The sequence below is a fragment of the Bubalus bubalis genome, chromosome 16, assembly GCF_019923935.1.
Source record: "Bubalus bubalis isolate 160015118507 breed Murrah chromosome 16, NDDB_SH_1, whole genome shotgun sequence".
In the NCBI taxonomy this organism is placed as follows: domain Eukaryota; kingdom Metazoa; phylum Chordata; class Mammalia; order Artiodactyla; family Bovidae; genus Bubalus; species Bubalus bubalis.
This window is the reverse complement of record NC_059172.1, coordinates 40148039-40175973: the sequence shown is the minus strand read 5'-3', so window position 1 is coordinate 40175973 and position 27935 is coordinate 40148039. Positions and strand designations below refer to the sequence as shown.

The following is a 27935-nucleotide window of genomic DNA, read 5'->3' as shown; positions in this document are numbered from 1 at the left end:
TTTGTTGTGTGACTCAAGCTCAGCCCCTGGGAATACTGTGGAGGGCCCTACTGGTCTACCCCTTCTTCAGCTGGGCGAGTTTTCTGGGTCCTGATCCTGCCTGATCTCAGCATCCTTGTTTCCCTACTCTGAACAGTGCCACTAAGTCCCCAGAGTGCCAGCCCACAAGATCAAGTCTGCCAGCCCACAAGACGAAGGGATAAAGAAGTTTCAACACATTTGGTGGAGGGGTATGGTCACTTCTACCAGGAATCTTAGCATTTTTTCTTCAAAAAGAGAACAAATGAAAAATAGACAAATACATGAAATAATCATTACAGTTGAATATTTTTAACACAATCTGCTCAGAAACTGACTGATCAATATAAAATTTTGAGTATGCCATGGGTGGATTGTGCTGTGGCTCAGTCCCTTTTGTCTGTCCTGTGGAAGACTTGAAAAACTCAACCAATGTCAAACAAACAAACAAAAAAACCCAAAAAGCAAATAATACTTTTCTAAACATTTATAACCTAATAAGTGGTTACTTAGCCAAGATTTCTAATAAATGAGGTATGAGGAAAGATTTTTCTACAGTTTAGAGGAGCACTGACCCAGCAGGGGTGGTGGTGGGATGGGCTGGTGGAGACTGTGGCATCCAGACCAGAGACAGCGGTGTGGCGGTTCGAGCTCTGGTGGCCATGAGGCTGTGCGGCTGGTTTCAGAGCCGGTGTCAGGACCAGGGGGCAGAAGAAAAGCAGGGTCCTTGTTATCAGGCAGTACCAGGCGTTTAGAAGGGATTAGGAACTTCAGTAGCATCAACAGGAAGTGGTGGTTACAGTCTTATCTGAACAGAGGGGATTTTAAGCAAATTCAATTGTCCTGAGACATATGGATTTGATTTGAATGAAATTGAATTGAAACCAAAGATGAGAACTGTCCCGATGAAAACTGTAATGTGAAGTGACATTTCGATCACAAAAATGACAGCTGATGTGAGTCAGGCCATTGAGACTGACCCCAAATTAAGAACATGAAAAGATTGAGTGGATCATTAGATAATACCTGCCTGTGAATTGGAAAATGGGTTTTGATTACAGGAAGTATCTAAGGGCTTTGAAATAGGAAGCCTGTTGAAAATTGAAGTGACTCATTACATGATTCAATCTTATTGTACTTAAAACTGTTCAACTTGTATTTTAAAATTTAAAAAGCATAAAAATCTTGGGATTTCACTTACTATTTATTACTTAACACAGCTCTGCAAATATATGAAGAAACACCATCCCCTGCCTGCTTAAAATCTGAGTCTTCCCTTTTCAATTTCCCCAAGGAGGGCTGTCTTCACTTTCCTTTGCCTCTTGAAGAATCAGCATGTTAAAGAAAGTGTGAAGGTAACGCATTTCCAGCCAGGTGTGTGTGTATGCGTGTTAGTTGCTCAGTCGTGTCCAACACTTTGCAACTCCATAGACTGGAGCCTACCAGGCTCCTCTGTCCATGGAATTCTCCAGGCAAGAATATTGGAGTGGGTTGCCATTTCCTTCTCCAGGGGATCTTCCCAACCCAGGGATCAAACCCAGCCAGGTGACTGGGGCAAAAGACAAAAAACGGAAGCATCCATTTGGGTATTAATTACTATTTATTGAGCATTCAAGCACCCTGCTTTGCCCTAAGAGATTTGTAAACCTTATCTCATTCAGTCCTTGCCTTGACCCTCTGTGATAGATGTTAAATTGCCTTTTTTTTTTTTCTTACAAAGGTAACTGAGTCTGAGAAAAGCCAAACAACAACAAAGGTTGTAAATGGCAGAGCCAGGATCTGCCATCATACGTGTATGGATCCAAATGTGTGCTCTTAGGTCCTCTGCCCAGGACAGCAAATTATGACACCTTGAATGCCAACTCCATTATGGTGCCCTTCTAAAAAGGAATCTCTGTTCAGAAAGGAATTCTGAACAGTCCAGAGTTCGTAGGGAAGTGTTACGATCCACTGTCAAGTCAGCCTTGAAGGGAAGGCAGTGAATGGTGACATGTGTGACGTACAGGCTGTTACTAAGAGGGATTCATCGGAAAAAAGAAGCAAGGGCTATAAGTGTGGCGTTGTTCAAAAGATAAGAAGACCGTTGTCATGGCTTTTCAGATGAAGGGGCAAGTTAGGGAACTGCTGCAAGGAAAAACTTATTTCAGTTGATGAAGAGGACTTTTGGGGTTGGTTACTCCAAGTTTACATTCAGTACATTTATTCTTAATTTGTCCCACAAGCATTTACTGAGCACCAGGCACTCGAAACACAAAGATGACCAATACACACCCTTCTCTTGAAGAGCTCTCAGTTGTCAGTAGATGACTTGAGAACTAAGGCTGCGAAAGAAAAGGGAAAGTAAATGAAGTCTCATCAAGAAGCTCATTTGTAACTGCTAAGTGGTACATGCCTGTGTATGTGTGTGTGCATGTGTGTGCAGTGGTAGCTCCATCTACTCAAATCAGAGAAGGAAGAAAAAAAGTTATGATAAAAACTTGGGTGAGGGTTAATGTTGAAAGGGTCTTAGGATATATGTGACACACTAGATTGAGCAATAAAATTCCACTTCAAAAGTCTTGAGGATGAGGATTTCCCTGATGGTCCAGTGGTTAAGAATCCACCTTTCAAGGCAGGCTTCTCTGTGGCTCAAACAGTAAAGAATCTGCCTGCAATGCCAGAGATCCAGGTTCAATTCCTGGGTTGGGAAGATCCCCTGGAGAAGGGACTGGAAACCCATTCTAGTATTGTTGCCTAGAGGATCCCATGCCCATGTGTTCCAACTACTGCTGTAACTACTGAAGCCTGAGAGCCTAGAGCCTGTGCTCTGCAACACGAGACACCACCACAGTGAGAAGCCTGTGCACGCTAACAAAGACCCAGCACAGCAATAAATAAAGAAAGCCTAAGAAGTCTCTTGCTGGCAATGCAGCTAGGAGAAACCAATCATGAGAACATACTGCCCATGTTAATGAACAGCTGTGGTGAAACCTCCCTGGGAGGCAACCGTGCCCATCCCAGGTCCTGGCACAGGTATCCTATCTTTGTAATTTGGAACTCAGATCTCAGGTAATCTCAGTCACTGTAGAGGACTTGAAGAGATAATTCTATTCCTGTCATTAGGAATAGTAACTTTGTAATGCCAGAAAGATGTAACAAACAAGAATTACAAATGATGAATTGATGCATTTGTGTATGTTATATTTATTTGAGTGTAATGGCACAATTTTGCTTTGTTTATGCTTTTAAGGTCAATGGTTAATGAAATGGTATAGTAGAAATTTACCAGATTTATGATTTTAGTGCACATATTTAGGAGAACTTAACTTGCTAAATTTATACTCAATAATATTCCAATGTTTAGGAAAATCCAATATACTAAATTTATGAATTTGATTTTTCAAAGATTTCATTTATTTAATATTGACTTTGCTGCTTCTCTGTTGCTGCACAGGCTCTTCTCTAGTTGCCCGAGGTGGGAGCTCCTTTCTAGACGGGTAGACTCAGCAGTTGCAGCTTCCAGGCTCTAGGGCAGTGGCTCAATAGTTGTGGCGCATGGGCTTAGTTGCTAAGCGGCATTTGGGATCTTCCTGGATCACGGACTGAACTCACGTCTCCTGTATTGGCAGGTGGATGTTTTACCACTGAGCTGCCAGGGAAGTTCCTGAGTTTAAGATGCTGAAATGCTCAAAGTAATTTAAGCTAAATGTATAAGACTTTATTTATTAGCATTATAAGAGTTAATATTCCTTGAGAACAATTTGGTTTAACACCTACTGTGTTAGATATTTGAAATGTTTGACATAACAACTTGTGACCTTAGTTTGAAATGTTTAAGGGAAAATAGTCAATCATTGTTTAAACAGTACTTAAATATTAGAAGAGTAGTTTTTTTTTTTTGCTAGATTTATAGTTTTTTTTCCCTTTAATTTGAAATATTTAAGATAATTTGATTAAGTGTGAAATTGGCTTTAGAACTCTAGGGAAATTTAATCTGTCAAATTAATGAGCTAATTGAGAATTAAGCAAAGAATAAGTAAAACTGAGCATTTTAGTTTCATAACTAAATGATTAGATTCATAACCATTATAATAGTTAACACTATGCAGGATTTAGTATGTACTGTTCTAAGCATATTACATGTATTAATCCATTTAACTCCTCACCAGTTCTCTGAGGTGGGTCCTGTTATTATTCTCATTTCATAGATGAGGAAACTGAGGTACACAGATGTTGAATAAGTGCCTTACCAAGTGTTTCCAACTAAACTGCTTCAGTTCAGTTCAGCAGACAGTGTGTCTGACTCTTGTGGCCCCATGGACTGCAGCATGCCAGGCTTCCCTGTCATTCACCAACTCATGGACCTTGCTCAAACTCATGTCTATCGAGCAGCAGATGTGGTCAGAGCAGGTAATCAGGGTCAGATGAGGTCATGAGGGTGGGGCCCTCATGATGGGATTAGTGCCCTTATAAGATGAATCACCAGAGAACCTCTCTCCTGCTCTCTCCCTGCTTCTGTCCACCCACCATGTGAGGACACAGTGAGAAGGCTGTCATCTGCGATCTAGAAAAAGCTTTCACCAGAATGCAATCATGCTGATCTCTAACTTCTAGCCTCCAGATCCGTGAGAAAATAAGCTTCTGTTGTTTTAGCCTCCCAGTCTGTGGTATTTTGTTATGGCAGTCTGAGTTAAAAAGCCTCTTGATGAAAGTGAAAGAGGAGAGTGAAAAAGTTGGCTTAAAGCTCAACATTCAGAAAACGAAGATCATGGCATCCGGTCCCATCACTTCATGCGAAATAGATGGGGAAACAGTGGAAACGGTGTCAGACTTTATTTTTTTTGGCTCCAAAATCACTGCAGATGGTGACTGCAACCATGAAATTAAAAGACGCTTACTCCTTGGAAGGAAAGTTATGTCCAACCTAGATAGAATATTCAAAAGCAGAGACATTACTTTGTCAACAAAGGTCCGGCTAGTCAAGCCTATGGTTTTTCCAGTGGTCATGTATGGATGTGAGAGGTGGACTGTGAAGAAGGCTGAGCGCCGAAGAATTGATGCTTTTGAACTGTGGTGTTGGAGAAGACTCTTGAGAGTCCCTTGGACTGCAAGGAGATCCAACCAGTCCATTCTGAAGGAGATCAGCCCTGGGATTTCTTTGGAAGGAATGATGCTGAAGCTGAAACTCCAGTACTTTGGCCACCTCATGCGAAGAGTTGACTCACTGGAAAAGACTATGATGCTGGGAGGGATTGGGGGCAGAAGGAAAAGGGGACGACAGAGGATGAGATGGCTGGATGGCATTACCAACTCGATGGATGTGAGTCTGAGTGAACTCCGGGAGTTGGTGATGGACAGGGAGGCCTGGCGTGCTTCAATTCATGGGGTCGCAAAGAGTCGGACACGACTGAGTGACTGAACTGAACTGAACTGATACTAGTTTCCTTGATTTCTCTTCTTTCCCCTACCTTTAAGTGTTGGAATGTCCCAATTTTTAGTCCTTGGGCTTCTTCTCTTCTCCATTTACATCTGGACCTACTTCTGAAATTCTAGATTTCTGTCTCTAACTGCCATGTGATATCTCCCTGTAGATGCATCCAGTAGATGTAGTTAAGTCAAATGTAGTTAAGTCCAACTCCAGAGTGCCCTACATAGGCGCCCCACCCCGTGGCCTTCCTCAGCTCACTTGTGGCAACTCCACCCCTTCACTTCTGTCACCCCATCCCTTCACTTCTGTCACACCCTACATCAGGAAGTCCTGTTAGGTCTCCTTCCAAAATCTATCCAGAATGTAACCACTTCTCAACTCTACCATTGCTTCTACACCGGCCCAAGCCTCTACTGCTTCCATCTAGATCGTAGTGGCAGACTCCTAAAGGTTCTCCCCACTTTCACTCTTGCCCCGATATAGCCTATTCCAAACACACAGAACCAGACGGAATGGTTGTAAGCCCAGATCATGTCACATCTCTCTTCAAAATGTTGCAATGGCTTTTCCATTCACCTCAGAGTGGGAATCAAAGTTCTTATTAAGATCACTAGGTTCTGTGCAACTGGGCCCCACCCACCCCATGTACCTTTCTGATCTCATTTCTATTGCGCTCCCTCTCAGCCCCGTTAGTCTCCCACACTGCTTACCTCACTCCTTGTACAGGCTTCCTACAGGCCTCAGTGTTGGCTGTTCCTCAGCCTGTATTTCTACATGGCTTGCTCCCTAATCTCTTTCAAGTGTTTGCTCAAATGTTTCAATGCTCCTCAAGGCCTACCATTACCTATATTAAAATAAACCTTCTTTTAAAACACACAACCAACTAACCAACCAACAACAACAAAAAGTCACCACTGGGAATTCCCTGGTGATCCAGTGGTTAAGACTCTGAGCTCTCAATGTAGGGGGCTCAGGTTCAATTCCTGGTCAGGGAACTAGATACTGTGTGCAGCAATTAAGACCCAGTGCAGCCAAATTAAAAAAAAAATTTTTTTTAACTTTTTAAAAATTAAAAAAAATTTTAATTAAAAAAAATCACTACCACATTTCTGATTCTCCTTGCTTTCTTATATTTTTCACAGTACTTATTACCTCCAATACAATGTTCACTTACAATGTTTCTTTTTTGTTCCTCTTACTAAAATATAAGCTTTAAGAGGACAAAAGTTTTTGTCTATTTCTTTCTCACAGATGGATACTCAGAGTAGTATGGCACTCAATTCATATTCACTGATGAATAAGTAAATGACTGAGTCCCCCACTCCCCTCTCAAAGTGATTGTTTTAAAGGCAACTGGACTGACCATTACTTGGACAGAATGCCACAATATAACAAATGATGCAGGAATGCAAGGAGAATCTTGAAAGGTTGTTGAGACAAGCAGCCAGCATGGTGAGCACAAGCGTGAAGGATTCTGAGCTTCCTGGAGGAAACAGTCACGGATCTTCCATTGTACTTTTAAACTCAGGTGATTCTTTTGCAGAGATCTTTGTGAGAACTGACTGTTCTTTTGTTTTGCCACAAATATCACCTGAGACGATGACTGAGAACTTGACTGCACTGAATAGCTCTATGGCTGCCGTCTTTCACTTGGAGAACTGGGTGCTGGAAGGAAGGTAGAGCTCATTTAGTCCTCAAAAAAAGGGAGCTTCTTCAGCTTTCAGAGCCAGCACTGGGTTACTTGTATACATTAATAGAACCATATGCCTGTATGTTTGAAAACATGACATCCAGAGTCTTTCTAACAAATCAGCAATCATTTTCCAAGTTGTAAGATAGAAGAAACTGGAATTCTATCCAACAAGAAATTATTTGACACTGACTTTGTGCCAGGCGTTTTGCCAGGTACTGGTTACATAATGATGAATAACAGTCTCTATCCTCAGGGAGCAATTGGATGTGCTGCAGGTGACTCGTACACAGATAACATCAAGTGTCATCAAATGCTAAGTACGGGGTGAACACAGGGGACCAGGAGAACTCAGACCAGAGACATTTAACTCATAGTGGGAGGATCTTCAGAGTGCTTCCTGAAGAAAATGACAAGTGATAAGATGCTTAAAAGATAAGCTGGACCCAGCCAGGCAAAAAGGGGTGGAAAGGACAGCACACACACAAAAAGAAGGGAAAGCAGGAGCAAGGGCCACGGAGTGAATAAAAAAGCATGATGTGGACCACTGATAATTGGGCCCAGCCTCAACATAACAGGAGGAGGAGTCACAGAGGACCTTGAATGTCAAGATAAAGAACTTTCTTGTTCAGGACAAAGCGGAGTAACTGAAGGATTTTAAGTATGAGAGCAACATGTCAGATTTGTGCTTGAGGCTTTGTGTGAATTAAGACACAGGAATCCCACCAGGCACACCCACCACTTGTCAGTGGAGCGGAGAGAGAGGTGACTTCACCTTCCTAGCTCTCCTCAGCCCAGCTCCCTGGTGAAGGTACCGCCTAAAGGGCAGTCTGCACAGCCCTGGGGAAGAAGCTCCTGTGGGGACTTAGTTATTAAAGGTAGAGCCCAGATCCTATGTTGTTAGCCTGAGAAGCTGGGGTCAGGAGAGGCAGGATTATTCGGCACAATGACGCAAAGTATGCTCCTTCCACGCAGCTTCCTATTGGCAGGGACAGTATTAGGTGGATGCTTCTTTCTCAGGTTATAGAACTTTCAGTTTCCCATGAGCTGTTTTTGTCTCTGCAGTCACTCCCCAACCCTTAGGAAAGCTTCATTCAACACTCTAGCCTGGCTCCAGCTGTGTTTTGGGAGAACTGAGGCAGTGCTATGTCCACACTTGGGGAAAGCAGGACAGAGAGAAGCTGGGGGCTGGAAGCAGCATTTCCAAGACCTCCAAAGACGGGCAGCAGAGAAACCCAGGCGCAGCTGGGAGGAGAAAGGGTGAGCACAGTGAGACGCATGAGACACGCAGACAAGCATTGTTTAGGGGTTGGTTGAGCCAAGAGAGGACACGAAGTCAACTTAGGGCAGGCAGGAAGGGCAGAGGCTCAGATCAGACAGGATCTGAGGACCCTGGTCTTTCATCAAGGGGATGGAAATACAGTGATAAGGGACAAAAGTGATCGAGAATGTAGCAAGGCCAGGGAAACGGTGGCTGGTGCTGCATGAAGTGGGGATTGGTGTTACCTGTGGGGATGCTGTGGTCACCTGGCTTTGTTAGGAGCACCTGGCCTGTCAGAGGAGGAGCAAGCAGAGGGGACTGGATGAGGAGGCTGAACTCAGCTCCTCTCCCCGGGGCTCCTGATGAGGGTAAGGGTGGGACACCAGACTCAGGGGCAGCCCCTGACTCCCTGGGACTCTGCATCCCACCCACAGCTCTTTCCAAGTCTTTGCTCTGCTGTCCACTTCTCATTCTGGGTCTCTGTCCAGTGTCATCTCCCCACCTCCCCACATAAAGCCGGCTCCCACCCGCTCCTATCATGTTTGTTGTGTTTCCATCCCCCATCTCATTGAGACTCATTTTCTGTTTATTTTTACGGAATCTGTCTCCTCCGCCAGAACGCAAGCTCCATGGTGCCAGGCATTTTGCCTGTTGCTTGAACACTGGTTCCCCGAGTGTGGAAGAGCAGGTGGCAGGTACTCAGTGAACACGGACTGAATAAATGCTGAGTGCAGACATCAGGACAGCTGAAGACTACGGTGGGGACTGACGGTAGATACACCAAAGGCCAGCCCCCGGCAGTTAGAGGAACATAGCCTGGAGTGTGTTCCCAGCTCACCCAGCCACCACCACCCCCATCACCTCCCCTCCATGCTGCCGAGACGCTGAAAGTAAGACAGCTCTCTCTTCATCCCCTTCCACCCAACCCCACTGTCAGCTATCTGGACCAAGACTGGGCACTCAAGTCAAGATGGGCAATGAGAGAGCCTTCAATGGGAAAATGTAAAAGAGTACGGAAGAGAAAAGACAGAGGGATGTGAATGTGTGGGGCGGGGGTGGGGAGAGACGAATGTAGTAGATGATGAAAGGAGAGAGCAGAATCAAGGCAAAAAATAAACAAACATCTGGTTTTCCTAGTTTCCAGTTTCAGCCCCAGTCCTTCCTGGAACATAGATACATCCCCACCCTCGAATTCCAAGAAACTTCCCTCAACTCTTACAAAAAGTCCCAAATTAGTTCCATTTGTTTTCTATTATCTAAACAGAACTTCAACTAAAGGAGGAGGTTCTAGGTATCCATGTCCTGCCATACCCCAATCTGCCCGAAGCCCACGAGGCTCCCCACAGCCTGAGCCAGAAGCTGCCATGTCAGGGGGTGAAGCCATGCCCTGCACGAGGTGGGGCTGAGAGTTACTACTCCTGCAGTCTGCAGCTGGGCAGTGCTCGTTACCTGCAGGTCCCAGTGCCCTCTGTGTCCTAACTTCTCACTTCATGGTTCCAGTCCTGTGCTAGGACTTCTGCGTGCCTGACTCTGGAGGTCCCACCACCCTGCCTGCCCCTGCCAGCCTGGCAACCTGTTCCTGGTGCAAGTCCCGCACCAGTGCCCTGTCAGGTACCCACCGTGCACTGCTCTCCGAGCCTTTCTTCCCTGTCGCCCACTCGTGCTTCTCTCCTCCCCTCCTCATGTGGCTTCGGTCCCCTCGACCCCCAACTCCCAAGCTGGGGCGTGCTGGGTGAGGAGATGCGAGGTGAAGTGAGCAGTGCCGCTCCCCTGTCCCTCAGTCTGTCTGCCAGCCTCTCCGTCCCTCCAGAGGTTCAGGCAGTGTCCTCGGGACTCACGAGCACTTTCCCCACCACTCAACTCTGCTTTCCTTTGATTGGCTCCACTCTGGGCTAGGTTCAGCTACTGTGATAGCAAGACTGCCGCTGACTGCTCCACACTGGCAACCTCACAGCTGGGTCCAGTGGAAAGACGTGACTCCTCCTGACAGTTCCAGCCAAACTCCCGGCCCTTAACTGGGTCACGGGGCTGCCCTGAACCAGCTCCTGATTTGCTGGGTGGACACAGTCCAGGCACACAGGGAGCATGGAGCGGAGGGTGAGGCCAGGTCTACCCAAACCACAAGGACAGAGGGAAGTGGGTAGGTCCTCAAGAAAAATGGGGTTCTGCCAGAAGAAGAGAGAAGAAACACTGTGTAAGAAAGACCCTAAGTTTTCACTTCAGAGCTCTTCCTACTAACATAAATAGGGAACATCATGTTCCAATCTGAAGGAATCGAATCTTTGTAGCTACAAAGTTTAGCCTTATTAGAATATAACACTGAAAAACACATTTGTGGGAAAAACCCCATAGAATATAACATGACTTCTAAAATGAAAAAGAGTATTCTATTAGTTTTTGGGTTTCTTTTAAAGGGGGCTTTCAGTTAATCGGTTTTACTACATACTGTTCACTGCACATGAGACCGGTTTTGAAAATTATGGTAACACTGAAGCAGATGATTTAGGCAGGGGACAGGGGTGTGGATGGGAAGAACCCCTGGAGGAGGACATGGCAACCCACTCCAGTATTTTTATCTGGAGAATCCCATGCACAGAGGAGCCTGGTGGGCTACAGTCCATGGGGTCACAAAGAGTCGAACACGACTGAGTGACTCAGCACAGCACAGCACAGGGGTGGAGACAAACAGCAGAAGCAAAACAACTGAAAGTAAATTAGCAAAGAACTTACATGATAAATCATCTGGGAATGTGAGGTTAAGGAACAGTGAATTAGTGCCAGTGGGATGAAAACAAAAGAAATTTCTGGAGAGTTCTTAGGCATTGTTTTGTTTTTACCATCTTCATTGAGCTGAATAACAACCGCACAGAAGGGAAAAAATCTTTTAGAACCAGCAGAGCTGACCAAGCATGGGAGAACTTGGCTGTACTGGACTGGTAGAGCTGTATCTTCTTCCAAGCTACAGATCTGCTGGGATATGAAGGTTTGTGCAAAAAAAATTTTATAGGAAGAGGGCAGGAGAATAAAAAGAAGAGAGCAACTGAAATGGATATAGGTTACCCACTTCAACTTGATGCAAAGTGGTGAAGAGACAGCCTTCCCGAAGGGGTGCAGAGAGGTTCCCCCCTGGGTCCAGTCCAAATCGCCTTGGTTTCTATGCCCAAGAAGCACTGACATGGACGAACACTCTGGTTTTAAAAGCTCTGTATGGAATCAGAAAGATCTATTTAAATCTGTATGCGTCAGGTTTTGCTGCAATAACAAGCAACCCCCCAATCTTAGCTGCTTTCAACTGTAAGTCTGTGGGTTGGCTACAGCTCTGCTGGGCTCAACTGGACCTGGCTCCACACAGTTAGAGGTCTGTTTCTGGGTCTTATTGTTCTAGGACCCAGGGAATTCCCATGACGCAGGCCAAAAGCTCAAGGGGTCAAACACAAATATGTGATACTTCTTAAAGCCCTCACCTGGAACTGTCACCCTACCCCTAGTCTACTGGACAATGAAGTCCCACGGCCAAGTCCAAGGCATTGGATATAAGGCCCTCGGGGAGCGTGGAGATGGCGCATGGCAACAGATGGAAACGCCATCTGTTCCGGTAGGTCTGCTCTACCACTTACTTGCCTCTTGATGCTTGACAAGCTAGTTTGGTCTCAACTTTTTTCATCTGGGGAGACAATACCGTTTGCCTCACAGGGCATGGGTTAAATTAGATGACTTAAGTACAGCACTTAACACAGAGCCCCGGATGGAGCAGATGTTCCATGTGGGACAGCTAACGTCATCTTATTATTATTACTTTTTATATTTTTTTACTTATTTGACTGCACCAGGTCTTAGTTGTGGCATGTGGGATCTAGTTCCCCGACCAGGGATCAAACCTGGGCCCCCTGCATTAGAAGAACAGAGTCTTAGCCACCGGACCCCCAGGGAAGTCCCTCATCTTATTTTTAATCCACGGTATCGGATTATAAGCAAGGCATGCCCGCTTGTCAGGAGCCCAGTGATCAGCACTGGAGAGAAGGTAGGACACAGGACTGGCAGGTTACGTGGGCACAGACCAGGGCAGCAGAAGAGGAGGTGGTGGGCAGGCAGGTGCCTAAGAGTTGAAGGTGGTGGTGGGGAGGCCAGGGGCACAGGAGACCCAAAGCGTGTGAACACAGAGTGATGAACACATGGACGTGCGGGTGAGAGGTGGCTCAGACAGCCTCACAACAACTCTGGGAGAGCAGCTGGGCTGAGGGAGCTTGTGGTTTTATCTTCCCACCCCTAGGGCAGCCTGGTCACCCTAGAGAAGGCAGACTCTGCCCCTAAGACCAAGCCTCACGGCCCCGCCCTCCACCCTCACTGCCAGGCCCCGCCCTCCACCCTCACTGCCAGGCCCCGCCCTCCACCCTTACTGTGCAGCAGCCTCTCCTCTCGCTGCTGCCTGCACAGCCCGCCCCAGATGAACCCTACTCCCTTTGAACCATCTCTAACCCTCCTCTGGGGCTCCTAGCTGCTGTCCTTTCCATCCTTGATCTTTATCAAAGCTTCCATCCCGCTCTTCCCCCTAAATCAATCCTTGTTTCTCCCGAAGTCTGTACCCTCTGCTTTGACCCCTCAAACTCCCCTTCATCTCCTTTGCGCCTAACACCTTCTTGTAATACCGCTCATCTACCAGGGGCCTCTTGTGCTCCCACAGGGAACACCCCTAGCCGCCCCCTGCATCTGCTCTGCTCTGGTTTTCCCTTCCACCCCTGTCCCACACTAGGAACCAGGCCAGGGAGCTGTCCCACCTGGGTGCCAACTCGTCCCACTGCGACAACAGAGCCGGGCATATGGCAGCGGTGGGGGTGAGGAGAGTGACTCAGATCTCTGGAAAAGCGGTGGAGATGCAGCCTCTGACTCAGTATGCCCACTGCAGAACTATCCAGGAGGTGAGCTATTTATATGAAAGGTGAGCTATTTGGAGAGAGTTCTTTGTGCTCTGCAGCAGAGGGGATTGTGCAACTTTATCAAATGATTTTAGTGAAGTCCAGAAAACAAAATCCATGTGCTGCACATCGTTGGAGACAGTGGGTACAGTTGGTATTTTCAGCATAGATTGAAGTGGGATAATCGCAGCATGAAACTGCAATAAATAAAGCACAGCAGTCTCGAGGGAGCTGGCACAAGCACATGAAGTTTTCTCCTATGGAACAGGAGGTGTGTGCTGCTACCCTGGTCTCTGCCATGTGGCCAGTGTGGCCGGGACTAGAGCTCTGAGTGGAGACGATAAGACCCCCCGGGGCACGCAGTGGTGCACGCACTGCTCCTTTCACAAGAAACTTCAAAGGCAATAATGCTTCCTGCAAGCCTCGGGCTAGGTCCCCGCACCTGAGCACAGCTTCCTTGCATGGCAAAGGCTGTTTGCAGAAGAGGTTTGAGACAGAAGCTGGTGGTTCTGAAGCCCTTCCAGAGGCCACAGCCTCCTCTCCCTTCCATCCTCCCTCCCTGCTGCCTCTCCTTCTCACACTTCCTCAGGTTGACAAGCAAAGTTACAAATCATCTTGAAATGTGCAATCTCCCAAAGTTTGCGGGACCCTGAAAACCCAGCTGTTTTTCCTTTTCTGAACTGCCGAGACTTTTCCTAGAAGCCTTTCCAGAGCCGGAGATCCCATGCTGTTGGTCAAAGCATCAGATGTTGTCAGTGAGGTTTTCCATCCACCTTTTCACCCAGTAGAAGTTAAAACATGAAAACTTCCAGAAGCATGCACTGAGTGTCAGTGAAGGACCCCCGCCTGGGAGTCAGGAAAGGGGCACCTCAGGCTGAGCATGTGGGAACCTGGGCCCCATTTCCCTGCCTCCTGTATTCCCTCCATCTCTCTTTCTCTCCTTCAGCCAATACTGAGCACCTCCTCAAGAGCTGGGGGTCTACACAAGGCTTGAGGGATTCAGAGACACAGGAGATTCTATCTCTGCTCCCAGGGAACTCATGTCTAATCAGGGAACTCACGTCTAATCAGGAAAACAAACACAAAGACAGTGCAGCCTTTGGGAGCGATCATGTGGGTATTCACACAGAGAAGAGGGTAAGGACAATAACAACGCGGTGATAAGTCGCTAAGTCATTTCTGACTCTCACAAGCCCACGGACTGCAGCCTGCCAGGCTCCTCTGTCTGTGAGATTTCTCAGGCATGAATACTGGAGTGGGTAGCCATTTCCTCCTCCAGGGGATCTTCCTGACCCAGGGATCGAATCCGAGTCTCCTGCATTGCAGGCAGATACTCTGCCGCTGAGCCACCAGGGAAGCCTGCAATAACCATAGCTATTAGGTTGGTGCAAAAGTAATTTCTGTTTTGCATTGTTGACTTTGCTATTTGATACTGAAATACATTTGTAAATAAAATTGGTTATGTTATACATCATTTTAATATCATTTCTTGCTTGTTTGCTAATAAATTATTACTTGCTGTTTATATGTATTTTAGACTATGGAAATGATGTTAGACTGAAAGCAAATTTGAGTGATTTTCTTATTCGAGTTCAAATGGGTCATAACGCAGTAGAAACAGCCTGCAACATCAACAAGGCATTTGGCCCAGGAACTGCTAACAGGACATACAGTGCCGCGGTGGTTCAAGAAGTTTTGCAAAGGAGACTAGAGCCTTAATGATGAGGAGTGCAGTGGCTGGTCATCCAAAGCTGACGACCTACTGAGAGGACCATCAAAGCTGATCATCTTACAACTACACAAGAAGTTGCCCAAGAACTCAACGTCCACCATTCTATGGCTGGTTGGCATTTGACGCAAATTGGAAAGCGGAAAAAGTTCAGCTAAGTGGGTGCCTCAAGACCTGACCAAAAACAAACAAAACCATTGTTCTGAAGTGTCATCTTATCTTATTCTATGCAACAACAACAAAACATTTCTTGATCGGATTGTGATGTGCAATGAAAAGTGGATTTTATAAGACAACTGGTGATAACCAGCTCACTGGCTGGACCAAGAAGCAGCTCCAAAGCACTTGCCCAAACCAAACCTGCACCAGAAGAAGGGTCACAGTCACTGTTTGTTGGTCTGCTGCTGCTCTGAAATCCACTGTTTTCTGAATTCCGGTGAAACCATCACATCTGAGAAGTGTGCTCGGCAAATCGATGAGATGTACCGAGAACTGCAACGCCTGCAGCCAGTGTCGGTCAACAGAAGGGCCCAATTCCTCTCCACGACACCACCCGGCCACATGCCACACAACCAACACTTGAAAAGCTGAACAACTGAGGAACACAAGTTTTGCCTCATCTGCCATATTCACCTGACCTCTCACCCACTACCACTTCCTTCAAGCATCATGACAACTTTCTGTAGGAAAAAATGCTTCCACAACCAGCAGGACGCAGAAAATGCTTTCCAAGAATTCATCAAATCCTGAAGCATGGATGCTACAGGAATAAATAAGCATTTCTCATTGGCAAAATGTGTTGATTGTAATGGTTCCTATTTTGGTTAATAAAGACGTGTTTGAGTCTAGCTGTAATGATTTAAAATTCAGGATCTGAAACTATAATTATTTTTGCACCGATCTAATGATATCTTTTAAGTTTACACTAGTACTATGCTCTCTTGTAAATGCTTTATATTTACTAACTTAATTCTTACAACTTTAGAAAGTAGTTGAAAATAAGCTCTTTACAATTTTTCCAACAGTAACAATGAATCTGAAGATGGGACATCTGGCTTTGTCACAGCACCGTTGGGAGCCTTTCATTTCCTCTGCAGCCCTGGCTCGGGGCTGGGCATGGCTGTAAGATGAGATGGGTGCCCTCCAGGTCAGTCTGGCACCTGGATGATGCTGTGCTGGGAGCTGGTTCCCAGCTTGGGGCTGCCACACAGTTACTGCTCTTGCTGGGGCAAAAGCCAGCCCTGAGGCCAATTCCACACCAGCCACAGAGTGGGGCTTTTTTTTAGCACCCTCAGGGGAAAGAGCCCATGGTGTGAGCAGGAGGGCAGGATGGGCGGAGTCTGACACTGGCCAGGGGGCTGCTGCAGCAGTCTGGAAGAGTCGGCGCCCAAAGAGGGGACCTGCCCAGTGCCCTCGAGTATAGCCAGTGTTTCTGGGATCCCAGCTTTAGGCACAGGTGTGAAGAGCTGGTATGGCCCAAGAGAAGCTGTCTTTCAGGCATCAAGAGGCAGGGAAGCAATTTCAATCCTGTGGATCTTAGCCCTGCAAAGCTGCTCTGCATGTCAATGAAGAACAGAAAGTAGCTTAAGACAGAAACTTGAGGCATAATTGTGTGCAACTGTGAGCCCACAAAAACATCCGAGAGTGACAGAAAAGGCCGTCAGAGGTTTGGGAGGGATGCAAGCTTGTTCAGGCAATCAGCAGGGCAGTGAGGTCAGATTTCTGGAGAAGCACAGGGGCAGCAGCTGAGGGAGGGCAGGATCAGAAAGGATGGGTTCTGAGAGCAAGGGACTCCGGGGTGGGTCACCATGGAGGTCAGGGTCGGAGAAGCGGCAGCTGTGAAGTCCAAAGCTGGAGCCACACGCTCTCAGAGGCCACTGGACCCCACGGCAGCACATTTTTGGACATTCTGGTTCTCCCTCTGCTTTTCTCCTTCCCCAGTACCCACTGTATGCTACGGAGCCTAATGATTCCAATTTCCCTAGCACCCATTAAATGTCAGACAATGTGCGTTGAACATGTTACATTATTTTCTCATGCTTAAGTCTTTCAACAGCTCCACTAGGCAGGGCCCATTATTGTATCATCAAAAAGCTGAATACTCGGAGGCATGGAGAGGTTCAAAGACTGGCTTAAAGACACACAGCTGGAAAGTGGGAGAACAGAAACGTGAGCCCAGGGGTCTGACTCCAGAGCCCCCGCTTCTAAATATCTCAAGCTTCTGGTTCCCACAGTGAAAAGACTTCGTCCCTGCCATTGACCTAGGGGGTGGTGGCCCAGGGTCCTTGCAAAATCCCAGCAGGGGATCCTCCCGGAAGCTTCTTGGCAAACAAAACACCAAGCCTTCTGCCCCTAGGTTCCTCTAGGTCCCAGTGAAATCCTGCTCTGCACACAATCACAGGGAGATGAAAGGCATGGCCCACAGCGCCTCCCGCCCTCCTGCGGCAGGACCGGGGGAGACAGGACAGCCAACATGGAACTTCCCTGGGTTCTGCCTCCATGGGAAAGCACACACGTGGACCTCTGCTGGCTCTGGAAATGGGGCAATTTTTCACTTAAAACCATCTGCAAACAAACTTCATAGCCTTCAAAATTATACATTCACAGATCATTTCTAGACTCTGGAATAGGATTAGATGGTAATGATTTAATTGATGGTTAAGTGTGTAGATAAAATGAATGTGCTGAATCCTTTCTGTAATTATCTCTCCAAGGAGCCCCAGCAGCTATAATTACTGTCTAAGGCCAAAATTACAAACCAGCTGTTGTTTTAAGCAAAATGTGCTGCAGTCCCTGCTCGATCTTTGAGTAAAAGTTGGTCACTCCCAGCCCAGGGCCCACTAGGCCCACTCACTGAAGTCCAGCCCTGGCAGAGGCTCCTCTTCCAAACCTCAGGAGCATGTCCTCCTGGTGGTTGCTCTGCATCCCGGGCCTCACTGCATGCTGCTCTCTCTTCTTTGCTGCTGGTGATTCTTCCTCTTGCCCCTTCTTTACCAGGAAGATTCCTCAGATCAGCCAGTTCCCACTGATCTGCCCCTGAAAGCAGGCTGAACAATGGGGAGCCCTTAAATCTCAGCTCAGGGAGGATGGCGGAGTTCTCCTTGTGCTGGAGGTTAACCCATGGGGTCACTACAACTCAGGTCTACACCCTGTTGGTGGCCATACACCAACTTAAGTTATAAATCCACTTCTGGCTACAGAGAACCAGGACAGCTGTCTCTATTGATAAAATGAGCCCAATCATGATTAAACTCCTTACAGAAATTTAAGCTCTTGATGCAGAATTCATGTATTAATTCAACAACCACCACAGAACTACTGAGTACATCCTATATATGCTAGGTGCTGTGTGGAAGATTGGGATATCCTGGTGAACAGAGCAGACATAGCCCCTGCAATACTGGACTGTGGCTCTTGAATTGTTCTCGACTCGACCAGGAATCTGGTGAAGGTCCCTGTCTGCAGTTTCATACATGTGGATCTGCATCTGGACAGGAAGTAGGTGGGCAGAAGAGGCTGCGGTGGGCGTGCTGCAGGTGAGGGGTGAACACTGGAGCTGCTGATTTCAGCAGAGATCATGGGAAACAGGGAGAAGGAAATGGCAACCCACTCCAGTATTCTTGCCTGGAGAATCCCAGGGACAGGGGAGCCTGATGGGCTGCCGTCTATGGGGTCACACAGAGCTGGACACGACTGAAGCGACTTAGCAGCAACAGCAGCATGGGAAACAATGGGCTTGGGTCTCTGCAGCCACTTTCATCATTCAGCACTTCCTGAGATGCCTACTGTGTGCACGGGCGGTGCGCCTCTGCGGTTCATCTCTTCTACTCCATGGACTCCATGCCCTGTTCTTATAGGGCTCTTACTAGGTGTGAACAAGACAGAATATGGCACCAGGGAACACTGATCCAAAGCTTCTATCAATCTGTCTAATGATCTACTTATGTAGACACCCTGAGCTGGACTGCAAATTCCATGGGGGATGGGATCAGCATTTTCCCATTGTATCCTCAGTGCCTGGCAGAATGTTTACCACCTGCTCAGAAATATTTGGTTTATGAATGAAAACAAACCATCAAATGCTACGGAGAAAGAAGACGGATGTGACCAACACGTTCCACTAGTTGGGGGGATGGTCAAAGGTCCCCAATTCCACTTCAAGGGGAAGGATTTTGTCAGGTGAAAGTGCAAGGCAGAGGAGTCTGTGGAATGATAAGCAAATCCAGGCTTCACAGGGGTACTCCAGAATTCATTCACTCCACTCCCATTCATTTATATTCGTTCATTCCCCCTCTCTCTGTTCACCTTCCCTCAGTAGACCATGTGCTTACACAAGGCAAGCTTCACCTACTTGTACCACCGAATCCTTTGTCTACACATTGCATCTACAGAGGGGCCCTACATAAGTGTTTGTTACTGTTGTTCAGTCACTAAGTCAAGTCTGACTCTTCTGCAACCTCATGGACTACAGCCTGCCAGGCTCCTCTGTCCATGGGATTTCTCAGGCAAGAATACTAGAGTGCATTGTCATTTCCTTCTCCAGGGGATTGTCCTGACCCAGGGATCAAACCCTGTCTCTTGCATTGGCAGGCAGATTCGCTATCACCAAGCCACCTAGGAAGACCAAGTAAGTGTTTCAGTTCAGTTCAGTCGCTCACTTGTGTCCCACTCTTTGCGACCCCATGGACCACAGCACGCCAGGCCTCCCTGTCCATCACCAACTCCCAGAGTTTACTCAAACTCATCTCCATTGAGTCGGTGATGCCATCTAACCATCTTATCCTCTGTTGTCTCCTTCTCCTCCTGCCTTCAATCTTTCCCAGTGTCAGGGTCTTTTCAAATGATTCAGTTCTTCACATCAGGTAGCCAAAGTATCAGAGTTTCAGCTTCAACATCAGTCCTTCCAATGAACACTCAGGACTGATCTCCTTTAGGATGGACTAGTTGGATCTCCTTGTAGTCCAAGGGACTCTCAAGAGTCTTCTCCAACACCACAGTTCAAAAGCATCAATTCTTCGGCGCTCAGTAAGTGTTTAAAAATCAGTGGCGGATTCATTTTGATATTTGGCAAATCTAATACAGTTATGTTAAGTTTAAAAATAAAATAAAATTAAAAAAAAAAAATCAGCATATCAATGAAGCTATCAGAGCACTGAAGTCCCCTGCAGTGACATTAATGGCCAGGGGAGGGCAGCAGAGGGTAGCAGAGCTGATGGCAGAGGCCCAAGGAAAGGGCTGCTGCTGCTGCTGCTAAGTCACTTCAGTTGTGTCCGACTCTGTGTGACCCCATAGATGGCAGCCCACCAGGCTTCCTTGTCCATCACCAACTCCCAGCGTTTGCTCAAACTCATCTCCATCAAGTCAGTAATGCCATCCAACCATCTCATCCTCTGTCGTCCCCTTCTCCTGCCTTCAATCTTTCCCAGCATCAGGGTCTTTTCAAATCAGGTGGCCAAAGTATTGGAGTTTCAGCTTCAGCATCAGTCCTTCCAATGAATATTCAGGACTGATTTCCTTTAGGATTGACTGGTTTGATCTACTTGTAGTCCAAGGGACTTTCAAGAGTCTTCTCTAACACCACAGTTCAAAAGCATCAATTCTTTGGCGCTCAGAGTTCTTTATTGTCCAACTCTCACATCCATGGGGACTTCCCTGGTGGCTCAGACAGTAAAGTGTCTGTCTACAATGCAGGAGACCCAGGTTCGATCCCTGGGTCAGGAAGATCCTCTGGAGAAGGAAATGGCAACCCACTTCAGTACTCTTTCCAGGAAAATCCCATGGATGGAGAAGCCTGGTAGGTTACAGTCCATGGGGTGGTAAAGAGTCAAACACGACTGAGCGACTTAACTTCACTCACATCCAAACATGACTACTGGAAAAACCAGAGCTTTGACTAGACGGACCTTTGTCAGGAAAATAATGTCTCTGCTTTTTAATATGCTGTCTAGGTTTGTCATAGCTTTTCTTCCAAGGAGCAAGTGCCTTTTAATTTCATGGCTGCAGTCACCATCTGCAGTGATTTTGGAGCCCAAGAAAATTAAGTCTGTCACTGTTTACATCGTTTCCCCTATTACCCATAAGTCCTATTACTTTATTATTACCCATAGGCTCTATTGCCCATGTGAATATCAGGGGAGAGCAGAACGACTGGAGAAAACTGCTGACAGAAGTCCAGTGAACCCCAGGATAGTAAAGAGGGGGGTCAGTTTGAGCAGGGAGCTCCAGAGGCCGGTGGCCAGTGCTGGGGTTTGTGTGATGCGCTGAGGCCAGCATCACAGGTGAAGTATGTGGTCTCGAGCCGCGGTGCTGGCAGCACAAGCCCTGTGCTGAGCGTCCCTGGGAGCCTCAAACCTCCCCCCAGTGTTGACTCTCGTCCTTAAGGTGACAAATGTCCTGAAAGTTGGGTCTGATACCATCTTCTACTCTAGTCTGAGCTCAAGAACAGTGGGAAGGAGGGCTAAGACCAGACCCAGCTAGTTTTGTGAAGGATGCTCTCAAGGCTCCTCCCACCCCCAGGTGTTGGCCTTAGAAGACCTGGGGCCTTGGAAGAAGGGCCCTCTCAGTGGATTTCCCCTGGAGCTCAGAGTGCCAGGGCTGCTGGTCTTAGACCAGCTGGTGAGCTTTGGTCCAAACTTGATCTTCTGTCCTGGCTATGTTGGCTTGAGCCTTCTGGAACTGGCTAGAAAATCAGGAGGGCAGATGACAGAGCCCAGATTTGCAGACATGGGGGGAATGGTGGGGGTCACAGCTAGAAGGCTAGATGGACATCGCTGAGGGACAAGAGGATGGTGTTTTTATCCGTCTGAAGACTAGATTCTGACCAGGGTGGAAAACAATGTTCTCGAAACCAGGCGAAGGTCTTTGGGGCTTGGTGGATGTGATGTGGTCAGCTAACCCAGACGGTAGGGCATATGTCCCTGTGGGGTGCTCTGAGTATCAGTGGTCTTGGGAGTCCTTAGCCCAGGAGAATATGAGAAGACACATCCTGTTTGGTATTTAAACCAAAGAAATTCGCTGCATGAAGCTCAGTGTCCCAGCTATGAAACCCTGTGGCCTTGTATCAAGTACCTGGTCTTTGAAGACGCTCAGCTTCCCAGAAGACAGAAGAACAGATTTCTAGGTTCAGCACTCGAGTGTGTCCCTTTAGGGAAGTGGATAAATAGGCAAACTTCATAATTCTAGACAGCAGAAGTGCTGCAGAGGGGCAGAAGTGGTGCTGAGAGGGACCAGGTAGAAAGAAAAAGGCAAGAGTGCATTTTCTCCCTGTCTCTTTTCATCTTTTGTACATGTCCATGTAAAGTATCAGTAATTGAGTGTTTCTGTGAGTACCTCCCTTACTGTCATTTCTGATTGCACAGTCAGAATAGCATTCTGAAGAGCTTTTCAAATATTTCAAGTCTCTCCATCTAGTCTCCCAACAACAGAAGCCTTTATTTTTTCTTCTGAAGTTTTGAAAATCTTTATTCTAAAGCTGATGGGAGACTCTGACCATATCCAAACACCCCTTCACTGCCTTGGTCTCGTCTCTCTGATGACACAGCAATTCTCCTAAGGTCTCATTACTTCTACTTTGCCAAAGAGTTCTTGTTTTTCTACATATTTTCTTTTTCCTCCTTCATATTTTAATATATACTTTTTCTTACTGTCTACATTTATCAGAAGATGCCTGGTGAAGTCACTGTTAATGGCCCATCCAGCACCCATCCCCCCTATTTCTTTCTTCCTAAGTGAACCCTGAATTTTTCAAGGTTGCTACCTCTCCCCATGAACCAAGGCATATCATGGAAAGGGTATCTACTCCAGGGCTGGGCATGTTTTGCCCATGTACTCCCATTCCTTCGGCCAGTGACTGATTCAAAACTTGGCATACTTTTGACCATGACATACAAACGGAAAGTCTGTTGGGGACTTGAGAATTTATTCCTTGCTCCTTAGTTTCAGGAAGTGCATTTTCACCTGGTTGTTTTCACATCTGGACACAATGCCTGGAAGTGCATCCACCTTTCTGCTAACCTGAAGACAGCAGCCTGGAAAGATCCCATGTTCTTGCCCCATCATTAGCTCCTGAATCTTCCAACCCTGATCCCTACCCTACCTCTAACTCCTTAGCCAGGTGATACATTTTCTCATGGTTTAGTCCAGTTTGTGTCAGGATTTCTGTTTTTTTTTTTTTTTTTTTTTTAATTGAAGTATAGCTGACTTACAGTATGAGTTTCAGGTATACAGCAAATGATTCAGCATTTTTACAGATTATATTCCATTAAAGTTTATTATAAGATAATGGCTCTAATTCCCTGTGCTATACAATATATCCTTGTTGCTTATATATTTTATACACAGCAGTTTGTATCTCTGAATCCCATATCCTTAATTTGCCCTCACTTTCCTCTGTTTGTTACATCAAAGGTATTCTGATTTATCCTGCCAGAAAAGCAACTCAAGAACGTGTCAGATCTTCCGTTTTCAACCAGTGAAGACTTCCAGGAAGACCTCCTCAGTGGGCTGCTCCTCACGGTGAGATTTTATCTTTGCGCTCATGCTTGGATTTGTTTCAGGAGAGCATCGCCTCCCTCTGTGATACTTCCATAGCACGGCCATTTCTGCTAAGCCTCATGCACTTGCTTCTCCATGAGTCTTCAGCCTTCCATGCACAGCTTTCCAGACAGGCACAGCACATTAGTCTGCCTGTTTCTAAGCGGTCTGTTGACCTCCTCGGGTGTCTGCAGACAATGCTCTGGGTTAGTGTCTGTTTGCTGTGAGCGGTGCACTGGGATACCTAAGGCCACTTACAGCTGGGTTTCTGGCCCTCCCTCTGGGGCACTGCCTGTCCTGAAACTCTTTTTTCTACTATCCACTTATTATCATTTGTAGCAATTGGTTTCATGGGTTATCTGTTTTGTTCTTTACCTTCTGGTGAAGTGAAGTGAAGTGAAGTGAAGTCGCTCAGTCATGTCCGACTCTTTGCAACTCCATGGACTGTAGCCTACCAGGCTCCTCTGTCCATGGGATTTTCCAGGCAATAGTACTATTCACTATTAAATTGTCTTGATAAGAATAACTCATCAATCACCAGTCCTCCATGTCTTCATAAGATTTGCACTCTTGGCTAAGAATGATTTATTCTGGTACATTAAGCCAGGATTCTGAGCCTCAGCTAAACATCAACCTGATCTTTTTGGCAACTGTTGATGACCTTTGAGTTGTTCCTCAGTCTTCCAGAGTTCCTAAGGGCAGGGAGAGAAGTGATGGAGTGCCCGTGCTCTCAAGTCCTTCATCTTCCACCTCGAAATCACTGTGTCTGAAGACACATCTGTGTTTGCTCCTAGTGGGTTGTCTCTAACCAAGAGAAGCAATGAATTTGCCCAGTTTCAGCTGACTCTCTGTTACACCTCAGTTGCCATCAGGAAGGCATCTTGCTCTCAGAACTTCGGGTCCCATGCACAGTGACTCTCAACAGAGAGGCACCAACCAGGGTCTTTTTAAGTTTCCCTCTAAGCAGCCTTCTTCACACCCACGTTCTTAGGGCTTCTTCATCTATGTTTCTCTTCCAGAGATTCTGGACTCCTCTCAATGGGGTAGAACTCATTTCTACTTGTGTTGTTCGGCTCATTCTTTTTTTTTTATTCAGAGACATTTTCACCATTTTAAGGTTTCATCTTAAGCTAAACTGCAGCAAACTTTGCGAAAACAAACAGAGCAGCCCAAACCCAACATCTGTCAAATGTGCTCCTGGGCAGTCCACATGTGTCCTGCTCAGGCTTTGGGTTGCAAGGCAGAGACTCACTCAAGATAGCTCGATAAAAGGTTAGCTGGGTGGTGGTGGTGACTTATTGTAAAAGCACTCACGGGCAACAATGGAAATGGATTCTCACAGAGGTTCCCGAGCAGGAACCATGGTAAGAGGGGCCCTGAGAAGAACCAGGCGTGAGGTTTGTTCTGGGCCCAAGGCAACCCCTGGAACATCAGCACCAGGCTTCTGGATCTTGTCTCTGGTCTGCTATTTTTTTAAATTTTATATTGGAGTATAGTTGATTTACAATGTTGCCTTAGTTTCTGCTGTACAGCAAAGTCAATCAGTTATACATACACATGTATACACTCTTTTTGATTCTTTTAGCACATAGGTTATTACAGAGGATTGACAAGAGTTCTCTGTTTTATATAGTAGGTCCTTTCTGGTCTGCAATTAATGAGACTTCTCTGTTCTCTCTTCACCACTGGCTTCTTAATCCTCTACTGAGCAAGTATTTCCACTCACCACACTTTCAGTGTACTTATAATGTGATTTTTTTTTCATATCCTATCAAGACCTCTAAAGCCTCCCTTTATTTCATGGTTCTGCTGATGCCTCCTTTTCTTGATATCTACCAGGTTCAGAAGTAGTATTTAACTGACTCAGCCAATCTTTGGGGTCTCAGACTGTGTCATTTGTCACTGGGCAGCCCATAGACTGACTGCTGGGAGCATACGCCCCCAGGGATCCCATCACCTGGGGCCAGAGTTACCCTGTACAAACCCCAGTGGTCGGGACGATCTCTTCGACAAATTAAGGGAGAGGAGCTGCATGTGCATGTGAGGGGGCTGAGATGGGGCAGCGCTGTGAGTGGGGGTCTAACACGTCCACAGCAGCCTTGGCAGGTAGAACCCAGCACTCCCGAGACTCCTCTTTCTATTAGCCCTCGGCTCCAACACAGACTCCTCTCACCTCCTTTTTTCCTAGAACAGAGAAACCTTCTCACGTGGTTTAGATTCATGTTACAGGTGAAGGTCTCAGTGCTCATGAAACCACAATCACAGCGTGCCTTCTTCCGTATTGTGTGCATGTGCAGTTTTCCACTGGCCTGTATAATTTCTTCCATTCTCCCCCAGACCTTTGCCCTTTCTATTTAACTGTGTTTTTCAGCAGCTTCATCCTTCTGAATGTCTTGGGGTTTGTTTGATGGAAGCCACAAGGGCATAGCGAGTGTTTGCATTCTGAGTGGTGAGGGCTTGCCTCTCGCATCAACGCTGGACCCTTTAGGATTTTAGGATAAATGCTCCAAGACTGCCCACAGCTGGACTGGCTGGAAGTGAATGGAGGTGGGGACTGTGAATTAGAGAGGGGAGGAGAGCACTTAACAGGAAGAAGCCATCACATCAAGAGCTGACGCTGAAATCAGCGGTGAGGTCGAAGCAGAGGGGTGGCGCACCCATTCAGGTGTCCGAGCTGAGATAAGGGAGGTGGGCCAGATGACAGGGAGTGGGTCTCTGATCTGAGGGGTATGCTGGCAAACTGCAGAGCAGTGGGAAGAGGTGGGCTTGTTCCAGACAACCTGATCAAAGTTGGTAACAGAATAAGAGCAGCCTCTGCATGCTGCCAAAAGCCCAGCAGGATCTGGGTGGAGAGAGAGGCCCTTTCAAGGTTGAGCTGGGTTGGAAAAGTGCTGAGCTGCTTCCAGGACACCAGAGTGTGTGGTCAGTACATGGAGGAAACCTGGGGACCTGGACACACAGGAAGAGGAGGCAGGAGGTCATCTGGGTCTCCATCTGGCGGCGGTGGGAAGGGGCACAGCATAGATGCTGGGCCCACACCTCCTATCCAGAGCAGCCCCAGGCTACTCCTAACCCTACGTGCGGAGTCAATCTGCTTCCCTAGACCACAGAGGTGAGACAGAGCCATGTTGCGCCCAACACAGGGAAGGAACACCCTGGTGCTCAGTGAAAGGAGCTGGGCGGAGACCAGGGCCACGTGTTTCCCAGGTAAAGCCCACATGTCGGTCATGCCCTCTCTCCTGTCTCTTCCATTTTTCCTTCCCTATTGGCCTCTACCTCAGCTTATAAAAATGCTCACATTTCTTGCTTCTGAGAAACAAAATCCTGCCCTCAAAATTCTTTACCCTTTTCTAGCTACTGGCCTGACTTCCCTTCCCCTTTCAGCCAAGAAGCTGGAAAGAGCTGTCCGTATTCATTAACTCCTCAGGCCATGTCTGTCTTCTGCCTGGATGCCCCCAGACACCACGGCTCTGCTGATGCTGCCCTGCTCCAGGGATGGGAGACTGCAGACACAAAGCCTTGGGGGAGCCTGCCCAGCCCTCCTGGGCACAGCGGACCACTGGAATGTGCTCTCTTTCTCTAGACAATTAAGGAATCTGAAGGCGAACAGAGGAATGGGGCACAGTGTTGAGGAATGGCTTCAAAGTATTGCAGAATTTAATCTGTAGTTGGTATGAACAGATTTTGTCCTGGCTGCCCCATGACCTCTCTTAGTGGGACCCTGTCTCCTGTGCCTCTCTTCAGTCCTTGCTCCCCAACTCCTCATTCACAGGACATCCATCTGTCTGGGTGCCCTTCATGACTGCTGTTCCAGAATTTTCTTTTTTCAATTCTCACTCTTGGCCTCAGCAGGGAGAGGGCTGTTAATAGGAAGTGCCTGCTTGTCAGAATCTGGGTCCCCTCTCCTCACAGTGGGGTCACAGCAGAGTCGGAGACAAGAGCCACGTGACAAAATCTGCACCCTCCCTTAATTGAGGGAAAGCTTTGTTCTGAAAGCTCGGTGCTTTCTGACATGCTCTTCCCTGAGGGATGCGGGGCTTAAAATTCAGGCTAATTAACCTTTTGTCAGCGGATTATAGGCACTGGTGTTTTCATTTAAAGACTAGGTGAACCAATCTGCCTACTTTGTGTAGCTGTGGCCCAGAACAGAATTGGACTGGCTGTCTGTCAGCTCAGAGAAGGGTAGGAGGCAGGTGCACACACACACACGTGTGTATGCGTGTATGCACGGACGTGTGAGAGAGGTGGGTGGTTAGAATTGCAATATATCTTTCGGAAGAACATCTTGGGAGGTAATCATTTGTCAAATTCTATTGCTCTTAACACATACTGAACCTCTTTAATCTCCCCTCTTTCCTGTCAGCTCCCGCTTCCCTGACCCTTGC

The 27935-nt window shown here is 47.0% G+C and overlaps 1 protein-coding gene across 4 annotated transcripts in view; it reads right to left on the bottom strand.

The window, feature by feature from the left end:
• Positions 1 to 490: 490 nt before the first annotated feature.
• Positions 491 to 27935, bottom strand: part of SYT9 (synaptotagmin 9) — a 340283-nt gene continuing 312838 nt past the window's right edge. The window contains exon 7 of one of the 4 annotated variants that reach the window (XM_044929461.2): positions 491 to 2339. In XM_044929461.2, coding sequence (XP_044785396.1) covers positions 2334 to 2339 — 6 coding nt within the window. In that variant the 3' untranslated portion in view covers positions 491 to 2333. Of the gene's footprint in view, positions 2340 to 6567; positions 7091 to 17729; positions 18066 to 27935 lie in introns of those variants that run through there. The other 3 variants (XM_044929459.2, XM_044929458.2, XM_044929460.2) reach the window with 3 other exon arrangements.